The sequence below is a fragment of the Poecilia reticulata genome, linkage group LG15 (genome assembly GCF_000633615.1).
Source record: "Poecilia reticulata strain Guanapo linkage group LG15, Guppy_female_1.0+MT, whole genome shotgun sequence".
Lineage (NCBI taxonomy): Eukaryota > Metazoa > Chordata > Actinopteri > Cyprinodontiformes > Poeciliidae > Poecilia > Poecilia reticulata.
This window is the reverse complement of record NC_024345.1, coordinates 17,985,162-17,997,124: the sequence shown is the minus strand read 5'-3', so window position 1 is coordinate 17,997,124 and position 11,963 is coordinate 17,985,162. Positions and strand designations below refer to the sequence as shown.

At 40.0% G+C, this 11,963-nt stretch overlaps 2 protein-coding genes across 4 annotated transcripts in view; one reads left to right on the top strand and one right to left on the bottom strand.

Moving 5' to 3' along the window:
• Positions 1-1,153: 1,153 nt before the first annotated feature.
• fbxo9 (F-box protein 9) lies at positions 1,154-6,156 on the bottom strand. Its single transcript, XM_008429787.2, has 13 exons — positions 5,980-6,156; positions 5,186-5,257; positions 4,862-4,984; positions 4,710-4,767; positions 4,405-4,504; positions 3,975-4,105; positions 3,769-3,883; positions 3,555-3,673; positions 2,382-2,472; positions 2,196-2,291; positions 2,027-2,120; positions 1,690-1,844; positions 1,154-1,599 (listed from the first exon to the last, which is right to left on the bottom strand). The coding sequence occupies exons 1-13, from the start codon at positions 5,980-5,982 to the stop codon at positions 1,491-1,493; spliced, it is 1,266 nt and encodes a 421-aa protein (XP_008428009.1). The 5' UTR covers positions 5,983-6,156; the 3' UTR covers positions 1,154-1,490.
• A 1,227-nt stretch (positions 6,157-7,383) lies between these two features.
• cilk1 (ciliogenesis associated kinase 1) overlaps positions 7,384-11,963 on the top strand; it is a 7,762-nt gene continuing 3,182 nt past the window's right edge. Inside the window, exons 1-7 of one of the 3 annotated variants that reach the window (XM_008429785.2) lie at positions 7,384-7,577; positions 8,417-8,694; positions 8,841-8,895; positions 10,242-10,363; positions 10,478-10,557; positions 10,662-10,794; positions 10,873-11,044. In XM_008429785.2, the coding sequence (XP_008428007.1) occupies positions 8,594-8,694; positions 8,841-8,895; positions 10,242-10,363; positions 10,478-10,557; positions 10,662-10,794; positions 10,873-11,044 (663 nt within the window). In that variant the 5' untranslated portion in view covers positions 7,384-7,577; positions 8,417-8,593. Of the gene's footprint in view, positions 7,578-8,416; positions 8,695-8,840; positions 8,896-9,756; positions 9,792-10,241; positions 10,364-10,477; positions 10,558-10,661; positions 10,795-10,872; positions 11,045-11,963 lie in introns of those variants that run through there. The other 2 variants (XM_008429784.2, XM_017308851.1) reach the window with 2 other exon arrangements.

Below are 11,963 nucleotides of genomic sequence, written 5' to 3'. Positions count from 1 at the left end.
CTCCCACCACTTAAGAGAGCTTTGAGCGCGATGGGGCCGAGGTTTCACACATTTTTGGCATTCTTGGTCACAACACTGTGAACCTGATAACATTTGTAACTGATTTGGTTTGGCAGACTCAAACCACAAATTGTGAACAAAGAAAAATCAAGATACATTTTCTGAAAACCATTCCAGAGGAAGAAAGAAAGAGAGAAAGAACGTAAGACTTGCTTCTCGAAGACTTTCTGACGTTCTTACCTCACACGGTGCGAGTGGGCTTGGTGCACTGGAGTGTGTCGCTGCACCACGTGTTGGGAGCACAGAGAAACTCATTGTGAAGTTTCGTGGCATGCTTCCCAGCCAGTATTTCAAATGGAGACTTCCTGATTTTCTGAAGCCGTCCAGTGAGGAAGGTCAAGCGCACGCTGCCCTCCATGTTTCTCGACACTTCTGGTAAAGGTGTGCAAAAGCCTCGGAAAAAAATAAATCTTGCTACTCCAGTTGCCACAGAAAATTTGAAGGGTATATAAAAATTATCCTTTTTACCACCTTTCATTCTCGGGTAAAGTGGTGAAAATTATCCCGGTAGACACTTCCATGTTAGAAGTTGAGAAAAAATTTTATATTTTTTTTCCAGACTTGCTGAATTCAGACATCAGGGTTTGACGTGGACAAAGGTAGTAATACCAAGATCTCTAGTTCAGCTACGACTGCATAAGGCATATATGGTGAGATGGAGGAAGTTAATAAAAAAGTTATTCCTGTAATTTAATAAAACATTTTTTTTTAAATCAGTCCAAGGTCCACACTTTAGACACCCCTACTGTATTAAGTGGAAGCATTTTGTTTTAACTTTTACATCAGTTCAATAAAAGCTTCTGAAGCAGCTAAAGGCATCAAATAATTTTATCCATTTTTTTCTCTCTCTCCAAATCCCTTTGGCTCTGCTTGTGTTTGGTTCTCAGAAAATACGTGGATTATACTGATGCGTTCAGCTGTAGGACAAATGCAGCAAGTCAGAAATCAGATCTGTACTGTCTGTTCACCGGGGTTGTGTAATAGGATCTCCGTGACTTTTTTACGAGTCATCATTTTATCGCCACAGCTGTGCGCGCACAAAACAAATGGATTTGCATTGTTACATATTGCAATACCAAGACCTTTTTTTTTTATTATTTTCATCTCATTTATTTGAGGAAGAAAGTGCACGATGAAACGAAAAAAATCACATTCATTGCTTGAAACAGGTGGGGGAAGGTTGCTAATCAGTGTAGCTTTCAGCAAATCACTGTAATTTCTGATTATCAGAAAATAAGCAGCATCCTAACAGGCAAACCTGAAACAAAACATGCTGGCGTGTGGGGAAACATGAGGGCGTTAAGAGGCGACACCATAATCCTGCTACAGCACAAATTGCACAGACTGAGGAGGATTCGTTTTTTATTTAGATGGCGAGTTCAGCTTCTTCTGTGATTTTTCAAGGGATCATGCACGACTGTGTCTGCTCCTTACAGCGGCTGCTCGGAGAAAGCGGTGTAGCTCTTCACTCGTGCAAAGAAGAAGGGCGTGTACATCCTGTCGAGGTCAAACGTTGTGATGACGGTTTCCCCAGTCAACCTGAAAACATGATTATGGTCAATTAGAAACTATAAATGCAGGAAGAGGGTTTTTTTTCTGCTAATTTAGGATGGTACTCTGGAGTCTTACTTGTAAGTGATGTGGCAGGAGTGGTGGATCCACACAAGCTTACTGAAACTCTGACGCCCTCTGGAGGTCAGATGCAGCCCCACGTGGAAGGCGTGCTCGGCCTCGGGAGCCTGGTTCCGCCTGCAGAACCGATTTCTTTGAAACTCGGTCGCTTTCTGTGAAGAAACGGCAACGATTTACAAGCCGATTCAAGACCTAAAGGCAGTTCACTCTGGCAATAAACATTATATTTTGTCAGGTTCTGTCAACAATGCACGTCAAATATGCTGATCATTACCATTTCACACAAATGTTGGAGAAATTAACAACCACAAAAACAAAAATAAAAAAACTTTACATCCTCCTTTTTCTTGCAGACGACAGCAAAGACTTTGGTTTGGTTGTCCGTCTCTTGTGACAGACGGAAATGACCGACCAGAACAGAATCCATTCTGTAAGAGGAAAGACAATTGCAGCGGTCACAGCGGTTGATGGTATTTCTGAGCTTGTAGAGCACGGAGCCGCACCTGATGTTTCTCATACGCAAGCGGGGAACGACTGACAACGGGTCCTCGGGGGTGGTGAGCATCAGGACGAAGCCATCGGGGAAGAACCGGAGGTACCTTGAATGGCAATATCAAAACATAACGGATAAATGTTTAAACTTTGTGTGTTTAGCCTTTTAATTGAGACGTGAATAAACAGTAACGTACCTGTAGTACTCAACGTGATGCCAAGCTCTGTAGAATCCGTCCAAGGACTCCTCTCCTTGACGGATGTATGATGTCTTGCTGATGTAGACACCTGAGAAGTAGCATGAAGGGACAATAAATAATGTGCACTAAATGCACACTTATTCCTAAAACAATATTCTCACAAGAACTCTTAATCACATTTTGTGCGCCCTCTTTACTGGTTTAAGATATACCGTATTTTCTGCACTATAAGGCGCACAGAATAGACGCTTCAGTTTGGGTTGCCGATTTGTTCTGTACTCTATTATTACACATCCACATTTGTAAAGAAGTGGTCCCCGAGTACTTTATATAGTAGGCTGCCCCAGTCATTGTTTCACTCACGATGTTGGTGTTGCGATATTGTGCCCAACTGCTTTCTGGGTAACACAGACCAAACGACACGCTGCCGCCGCAGTCTCCGTCTCTCTCTTCCCCCTACCCCTCTGGCTTTAAATGTATAAGGGCTGGTCCCTTGGTAACCATAATCGAAGCACCCAGGATGAATATCTAAAGCCACTTTGTTGACATAAAGAATGTCAACAAAACAGTCCGACTCAGGTCGGCGAGGAGAGCCTTTCGCGACTGGGCCGGGGCGTGGCCGGACGATGATCACCCTTCTCCGTTCGCGCACAGCATGTTCGTGGAGAATGTGGTGCTACATGACCTGCAGACGACCTGATTATCAGGTCGGTAGGTAGATAGGTCAGTCAAACTTTATTAACAGACCAGCGTTCTGACAACTATCCCAGCATGCACCGCGCGCTAATTCTTCTACGGGGAAAATGAAGTCGGCGGCTGCTTACCGTAGCTGCTATACCTGTTGTGGCTCAATATTGGTCCATATATAAGGCGCACTTGGATAATAAGGCGCACTGTCGGCTTTTGAGGAAATTGAAGATTTTTAGGTGCGCCTTATAGTGCGGAAAATACGGTACTTCTATCTTAACTTACAAATTCCTGAGAATTTTTTGTTTCCTTATAGAATTTCTGTCTTTTTGTTTTATTTTTAATCTGAAATAAAGGCCATTTTTTAAAAACTTGAGAGCACGATTTAAAAAACAAAAAGACTGAAATATTCCTTAAATATCTTCCTTAAATATTTCGACATTTCAACAAAATCAACTTGAAGCTGAAACAATGTGTCGCTACCGTCGAACCGGACACGTGGCCTCTGCAGGAACATTTCCCTCCAGGACTTGAAGGGCACCACTTTGGTGCAGTTTCGTCCCCAAACTCTTAAACAAGCAGAGCGCCAAATCTCAGGGTCCCTGAGGAAGACACAACAAATAAAGAAAAACAAAAAGATGAATATTTCTGAAACCTGGTGAGCAGAAACAACTTGACTGCAAACCAGCCACTTCACCTGGCAGAGATGTAGAACCCCCGGCAGACCAGAGACAGCTGCTCCAGGGCCCGCATGTCCAGTTCGCTCGACACAACCCAGCGAAATATGTACATCAGGATTTCCCGTGGCAAGGCTGGCAATTGGAGAACGCAGCTTTCAATACAGATGTGGACATGAGAACCTCAGATGAGTTTAAACAAAAGCTCTAGGAAGTCAGTCTCTACCTGAAATGTGCGTCTGAGTCGCTTCAAGCTCAGGAGTGCAGATCTTTGGAAAGGAGCTCTCCAGAGTGAGCTGCTGCTCAAAGTAGGTGAGCAAATCCTCAATCTCCCCATCAGTGTCACTGTCCTCCATGCTGAGAAAATTACATGTTAGTGATATTTCACGAGCCCCGTGTCGAACAAGACGGTGATGCTGGAGTTTATGATTTGACGCAATAAGACAGATGTGTCAAACTCATTTTCAGTTCGGGCCACATCAAGATTAAGAATGTCTTCAATCAAAGGCGCAGTTGTGGCAGAATGTAAAGGTAAAGTCACCTATTAGCCAACTAATATTAAAATGTTATTTAATCAAAAGAAGAGAAGCAGTTTAACTTGACATTGCTTAATTTATGACTGCTATGATGTTAATCGGGTGTAAAAGGTAACTTACTAATTTCCTCCACCTCTGTCTGCGTCAGGAGGACGGCTGTAGTTGATTTTAAACTCAATGTCAGGGTCTAGCTGCATAGCCATGCGATAGAACTTGATAGCTGTAAATAAAAAACACGCTTGGATGATACTGAATCTTATGTAAATCCTCACACAAAACTCAAGACAGTAACGGGTGACAATTGAACAAGCTCAAATACTACAGAAATCATTTAAAAACAAGATCGCGATTGCTTCCGAACATAATTTTTGTATTCGATTTATCATTTCGTTAACAAGTACGTTCACCACCTTCCATTTACTTGCCTTCATAGACAGCCCCATTCTGCTCCTCCTGAACAGCTCTCAGAAACAGCTCTGTAGCCTGACGGGAAAGCGAATCTCAGTCATCTAGTGTAACACTTTACCAAACTGTTAGTTACACTAACAAAAAAAAAACAATAAGTAAACCAGCTCACTTTTTCCTCTCGAGCAATGTCTTGAGTCCTCTTCACACCTCTTGCCCTCTGCAGTCGGTCACTCGTTCCAGGGCTCGGCTTGAGTTCAGACATCCACTGAGCTCTGAACACGTTGAGTTCCAGCTGCCGAGAAATTACAAAAGAAAACATAAAATAATTTTTTTCCCCCCTTATTAACAGGGTGTATAGCTGTTTTTATCAACATCAACATAACAAAATAGAGAAAACCTGTTTTAAACATGCCCTTTCCGATAAATAACCAAGTAAATGAAAAACAAAATGCATCTAAGAATATAAATATGTGTCTTTGGATTGTTTTATTACCAGAAGGTTTGGATCATCTGAACTCTCATCTTCATCCTCTAGCGTACCTCCAATATCAGCATTTTCATCAGCCTGCAAAGGTAAACAACACTGTTGGAACCGTGGTAGTTTTTCATACAACTACGCTTAACCAAGATTCTCTGCAAAAATGTTGTCTGGTCTTGCTTAAACAGTCTTCATATCACTTTTCAGTTTATTTCTGAAGTTGATTTTGCATTTAATTTCCATGAGTGTACTTTGGTTATATTACCCAAGTCATTTAGCCAATACATCCTCCTGGAGAGCTACTCCAGGAAGTTCTGCTCTACCTTTAGTCATAGTATGGGCTCCACAATGGAAATACTGAGAGACAACAAACGCAAATCAATAAATGCCTTCCTTTATAAGGAACAGTGCATTGACTTCAATGATCTCAACCTGTTATTTTGAAAATGGGAAATTGAGAACATCATGTGAGTTATGTGTCAGTTTTTCACAAAACTAACTTTAGATAAACATCTAATGACATAAACAACTGTAACACGCCCACCAATGGCTCATGCAAGTTTCAATTTAAATGCCATGTTGTTTACTGACGTTAATATTAGATCAAGCGAAACAAGGCAATCTTTTCCCGCACTGTGCGCGCATTTTGTAGTTTATTTGTTAACTAACCCCGACGTTTACTAGTAGGAACGTGCAGAGACCTTATAGCTAAACAGGTAACCTGGAGGAAAGCAGGTGTCGTTACTGTTAGCTTCGTTAGCTACAGAGCAGGCTAAGCCCCCAAAAACAAATAAAACACGGACACCCACCATGACACTTTGGCCAATAGGTCTCTCTTTTTTAATCTTTGCAGGTGCTCACCGGTCCCGTTTACAGTTCACGGTCGGAGAAACGAACCACACAGCAGACATATTTACGAGCTCGCAGGAACGCAGCCATCTTGCTGAGCGGCCCCGGAGCGTCGGTGACACGTTCGGGTAAATGGTGCGCTGAGGCGGGGCAGAGAGAACCAGTGAGAGGCGCTATGCGAAGACACCATATACCAGCGCTAACCCATATAAAGCTCCACACTGATTCCAGTTTATTCACTGATGGTCAGTTCATTAAAACGCAAAAAGATTCAATCCAGTTTGGTGCAATGAATTAGACGAAGGTTAATTGAGGAAATTAGATTATTTTTATTCCGCAAAACTTAAACAAACAGAGTGTTTATTGGTTTTACATAAATTATTATTACTATTACTAATAATAATAAGAACAAAATATATTATTATAAATAATGTCAATAATAATATGAAAGGGACAGGATATTATAAGATGTATCTTCTACCTGCTCCTTTTCGAACAGAAAATATAAAATTGCATGTCACATGGGCAAAATAATTTGTTTTACATTTTATTTCTTAGGTTTGTCTCATTCGATTTTGTTTTCTTGTTCTTTTTTGACTGTTTTTAATGTCTGTTCGAAATAAATAAATGAAATGAAATAAAATCAATAACAACAAAAATATTAACTTTTCTTCCAGATTTATACATTTATAAACATATTTCTTGTTTTAAAATAATTACATTAAACAATTTGAAAGTGTTTTTTTCAGTCACCCCATTTACATATAGAGGATTTCCAAAGTCGGTCCAGCTTTGCTACTCTGTCTAAACATCTTGCCCCTCCTTTGCCCTCACAATTTCTGGGTCCATCGCTATAAAAGGCCAGAAGAAAGTTAGTACACTAAACACGTGATAGAGATTTTGAGTTCTTTTCAAATTTCTCATCACAACTAAATTTTTTGTTGATGAAGTCAACTTTCGGAAGATATATGGAATTTTGATACTGCAACATTAGATAAATATTCATATCTAGTTTTTTGTGCCACATGAGTTCTAATTTCTTTCAAGAGAACTGCTTTTCTGTAGCAAACCAATGATTCAAGAGCAACACCAGCCTCACCCATCCGCCTTTGCAGTGACAAACCTTAATATCCTCGAATATGGAAGGAATATTCTCCTTCCGTATTCATATATTAGCAGTTGAATATGATTATTTCAGTAATGTACGTATATGTATAACTATAAGCATTAAATATTTAGAGTATACATTTACTTGGCATGTTTTCGTTGTTCAGGGTCTACTAAATCTCGGATGTTTTCCGCCTGCCTGAAGCCTGCGGAGAGGCTGTGATTTGTTGTCAGGAAACAAATTACTGTAACAACGCGAGATTATGGCGAGCGCTGACGAAATGGCCTTGCTGAGAGTTAATTCTCGCTGAGTGCACGGCTGCGCTGGCTGGTTGCGGTTGTCGTATAACAGTGCAACTTGTTAAAAAAAAAAACTGCTGACATTAGCGATAAGTTAAATATTAACTGCATTTTCTTGGCTATGTGTGGTTATCGCTTCGACACGGGAAGGGTGAGTATTACTTGGTCTCATCATGTTATTTTGAGTCAGTTAGGAGGACCTCCCTCTTTCCCCCTCAGTTTTCTCTGCAGGGTTGGCCCGTTGTTCGATCACCACAGACACAAACAGCACGATTACCGATTATTTAGCATGTTTGCCGCGATTAACCTTTTAATTTTTAACCTAAAACGTCAGGAATAGGTTGTGGTAGCAAGCTCGGTTAGCTTGAAGTTAACGGTGCTTCCCAGGTTAGCAGAAGCAGCTGAGTGTCAGCTGAGTTGCTACAAATGCATTACATTGTCATCTTGATGGGAAGATGCATGGAGCTAAATACAAGGCAGGGCTGGAAGAGAACTTGGGGTTCAGTGATTTAGATCAAACGGTATTTATGCTTTAGAATGGCCCAGTCAAAGTCCAGTCCTTAATCCAGTCAGTGGCAATACCTGGAAGATGTTGTTGACAGACATTCTCCACTCAGTCCACCTGAGTTTAAAATATTTTTGCAATAATTGAAGCAAAATTGCACCTTTAATTTATTTTTTGATTTCTTCCTTCTTCCTTACAATTATACTACAATATGTTGGTCTGTCACATAAAATCAGTGGTTTCAATGTAAAAGATCAAAGAGAATAAATACTTTTGCAAAGCTCGGTCTGTACCTGAGACAATCAAGAAACTGCATTTGAAATATTGTGTTATTTCAGGTACATTGTCTTCTTAAAAAGTTACAGAATTGCTTTTAAGTTAATTGGTGAATATGTGTTTTGTGTCTGTTACATTCCTCAATCGCATTTCTTGCAAAACATAAACTCATAGTGCTGAATGCTTCACTTTTTTTCTTTGCTTTTCAGCTCAGAGGAAACACATTTCTGACATCATGAGTCCTCCAGCTCAGCCGAACGTCTTCTGCTGTTGCCACAGAAAAATCTGGTTGCATTCAGCAGTAGAAGAGGAACACAACTGTTTTTCCTCCTAATTAGTATCTGCGCTACGCTCCCTCCAAAGGATAACATGGAAGTACAAGCACAATGAATAGATACACCACCCTTAGACAGCTTGGAGATGGCACCTATGGCTCTGTCATCCTGGGTCGCAGTCTGGAGTCAGGGGAACTTGTTGCCATAAAGAAGTGAGATTGTAGAGATTATGGGATTTAATTTTTATTTTTTTACTTGTTGCAGATTTTCTAGTTTTGTGCTGTGGTATATCATTAATGAATACAAAGGATGTTGGTGTTGAGCTCAAACTAATTAAACAGAAACATTTGTTTTCCAGGATGAAACGAAAGTTTTACTCCTGGGAGGAATGCATGAACCTTAGAGAAGTCAAGGTAAGTTTATATTGGACATATTCTAGATTTTTTGAATACCAAAGCAGACATTTGTCATATAAAAATAATTACAAACCAGAAAAAATGTGTGGGATTTAAATGAATAATTAACAATTATTGACATAATTTGTGCTAAGTGGTATTTCTTTATTTTAATGATTTTTTTTTGGACATGCCAAAAAATATTCCTTAACATACATTTTAAAAAGTACTAGTTCTACTGGCAGATTATTTAACTTATAACAAGACACAAGTTATGTCTTCTTATAAAACATAACTTATAATGGCATATTATAAGGGAAATAATCTGTTAGCGGAACTAGTAATTTTCATAAATTTTAAGCAATTATTAACTTAAAACAATATTTATGTTAGCTCTATGTTAAATTAGGTTAAATATGCTTTTCAGGTTTTGCATAGAGTACTTCTTTCACTTCTCTCTGAAAGCATAAGCATGTTACTTCCAACCATGTTCAGAATCCGTTCGGATTAGAGGTGAAACGTCCTTGTTTGCTTAATTGGACAGTCCACCTTAGAGTAAAACTGAGTGGGCAGAACTTTGAGATATTTATTTTCAGAAACAATAAAATACTCCTAAAAAAGACACATCTGCAAAAAATAAACATGATCAATGAAATACATTGCAAATCTCAGAAATACAGATATAAAGAATACAGAGTCGTACTTGTGTTCTCACTGTATTTTGATTGGGTTTCAGTATTTCAATTCTCCTTCCTTTTTAAGATGATGACCACCACATGTGACGAGTTGCGTGTTATACTCTGATGTTGTTAGTAACTCAGCTGTCAAGTAACCCAAACTTTTCTCTTGTTTTATTCCCACGCCTGTTCAAAATGTCAGTCCAAATTTCTTCACCCCAGCTCTCAGAGCAGCAGGTGATTCTAGCGAGCTGTTAAATTCACAAAAACCGCTGGCCCGCCCATAACACAGCAAAAAAAACAGCAAAGTCAAAAAAATAATGCTATGTAGATTAGCCATAGCATGCCACTGTTAGACTCCCTTTCACTTTCCCCTCCCTCCTAAAAAGTAGCATGTTAAATACATGAACCCAGTGCATTCACCCTGCTTTCAAGTTGTTTTATGTATGATTTTCCGTTTTTGAATTTTAAGCAAAAATCCCCCCTTCGGCAGCAATAACCCCCTAAATCACACAGCGCTCTTACTCTGCTCTTATTTTATTCAGAAGCCGCAGGTCGTGCTTCTCAATGTGCTGCAATAAAGCTGTTTGCATTGTCCAGCATGATGAGATTTATTTAGTTTCATGTACATATTTTAAATCTTTTTTTTTTTTTTACATTCCATTATGTATCGTTTTACTCTTTCAGTCCCTGAAGAAACTAAACCATGCTAATGTGATCAAACTCAAGGAGGTAATCCGGGAAAATGATCACTTGTACTTCATTTTTGAGTACATGAAGGAGAATTTGTATCAGCTGATGAAAGACCGGTCAGTATTTTTGTTTCTTTCTTTAAAAATGTGGAAATATTTAAAAATATTTAAAGTGCTTTTGTAAATTTTAATGTTTCCTAACAATTTTTTGACTTTTGTGCCTTGCTGCAGGACACGTTTGTTCCCTGAATCGGCTGTTAGGAACATAATGTTTCAGATCCTGCAGGGACTTGCATTCATTCATAAGCATGGTATGTTTTTTTTTTTTTTTTACAACCAGAGCATAATGTTAAGCAGTACTTAACACACTTGTTGTTTTAGTCCTGATGAGTTCTGCACTATGTGTCTCTGTCAGGGTTTTTCCACAGGGACATGAAACCAGAAAATCTCCTGTGTATGGGCCCAGAGCTGGTGAAAATCGCCGACTTCGGGCTCGCCCGTGAGATCAGATCTCGACCGCCGTACACAGACTACGTCTCGACTCGATGGTGAGATTAAATGTCGTGCGTGTTTAATGCAAATGAGTAGGATTTCAGGGGTTTAGCTGCCATGGTGTTTTTAACCAGGTACCGAGCTCCAGAGGTGCTCCTCAGGTCCACATCATACAATTCACCCATAGACCAGTGGGCGGTCGGCTGCATCATGGCTGAGCTTTACACACTCAGGCCTCTGTTCCCAGGATCCAGTGAAGTGGACACCATATTCAAGATCTGCCAAGTCCTGGGTACACCAAAGAAGGTAATAATTGGTGAAGGAAACGGAAACATTTGATTTGGATCAAAAATCAATACAAACAAAAGAAAAAACTTCATATTCATTACCAGTAACAGTAGTATTTTTTCCAAAGTTTTTTTTGATGAGGTCAAATAGTGTTTTATAATCAGCAACAAGCTTCCTGTTGCTAAAGTACCGTATTTTCCGCACTATAAGGCGCACCTAAAAACCTTCAATTTCCTCAAAAGCCGACAGTGCGCCTTATAATCCGGTGCTCCTTATATATGGACCAATATTGAGCCACAACAGGTATAGCAACTGCGGTAAGCAGCCGCCGACTTCATTTTCCCCCGTAGAAGAAGAAGCGCGCGGTGCATGCTGGGATAGTTGTCAGAACGCTGGTTTGTTAATAAAGTTTGACTGACCTATCTACCTATCTACCTGATAATCAGGTCGTCTGCAGGTCATTTAGCGCCACGTTCTCCACGAACATGCTGTGTGCAAACGGAGAAGGGTGATCATCGTTCGGCCATGGCCTGGCCAGTTGCGGAAGGCTCTCCTCGCCGACCCGAGTCGGACTGTTTTGTTGATATTCACTTTAGTGCAGCTCCATCTAGTGGATGCATAACGTAACTCCAGCCTCTACTGTAGCGTTTAATTCTATGCGCCTTATAATCCGGTGTGCCTTATAGTGCAGAAAATACGGTAAATGTTTTTAAAAACATTTATTGCTCCTCTAAGTTTGGATCAACATTGTTTTGTCCTCATAGTTTTTATAATGGAGTTGGGAAGAGAGATCTTTTTTTAACCCCTCTCTTATTCATGGAACCGTGACTAGAGAGTTATTATTCTCCGTAATGAACCCAGCTGCAGTGGAAGTCTATAATGTCCAGATGTACTGTGGCTGCAGTGGAAGTCTATAATGTCCAGATGTACTGTGGCT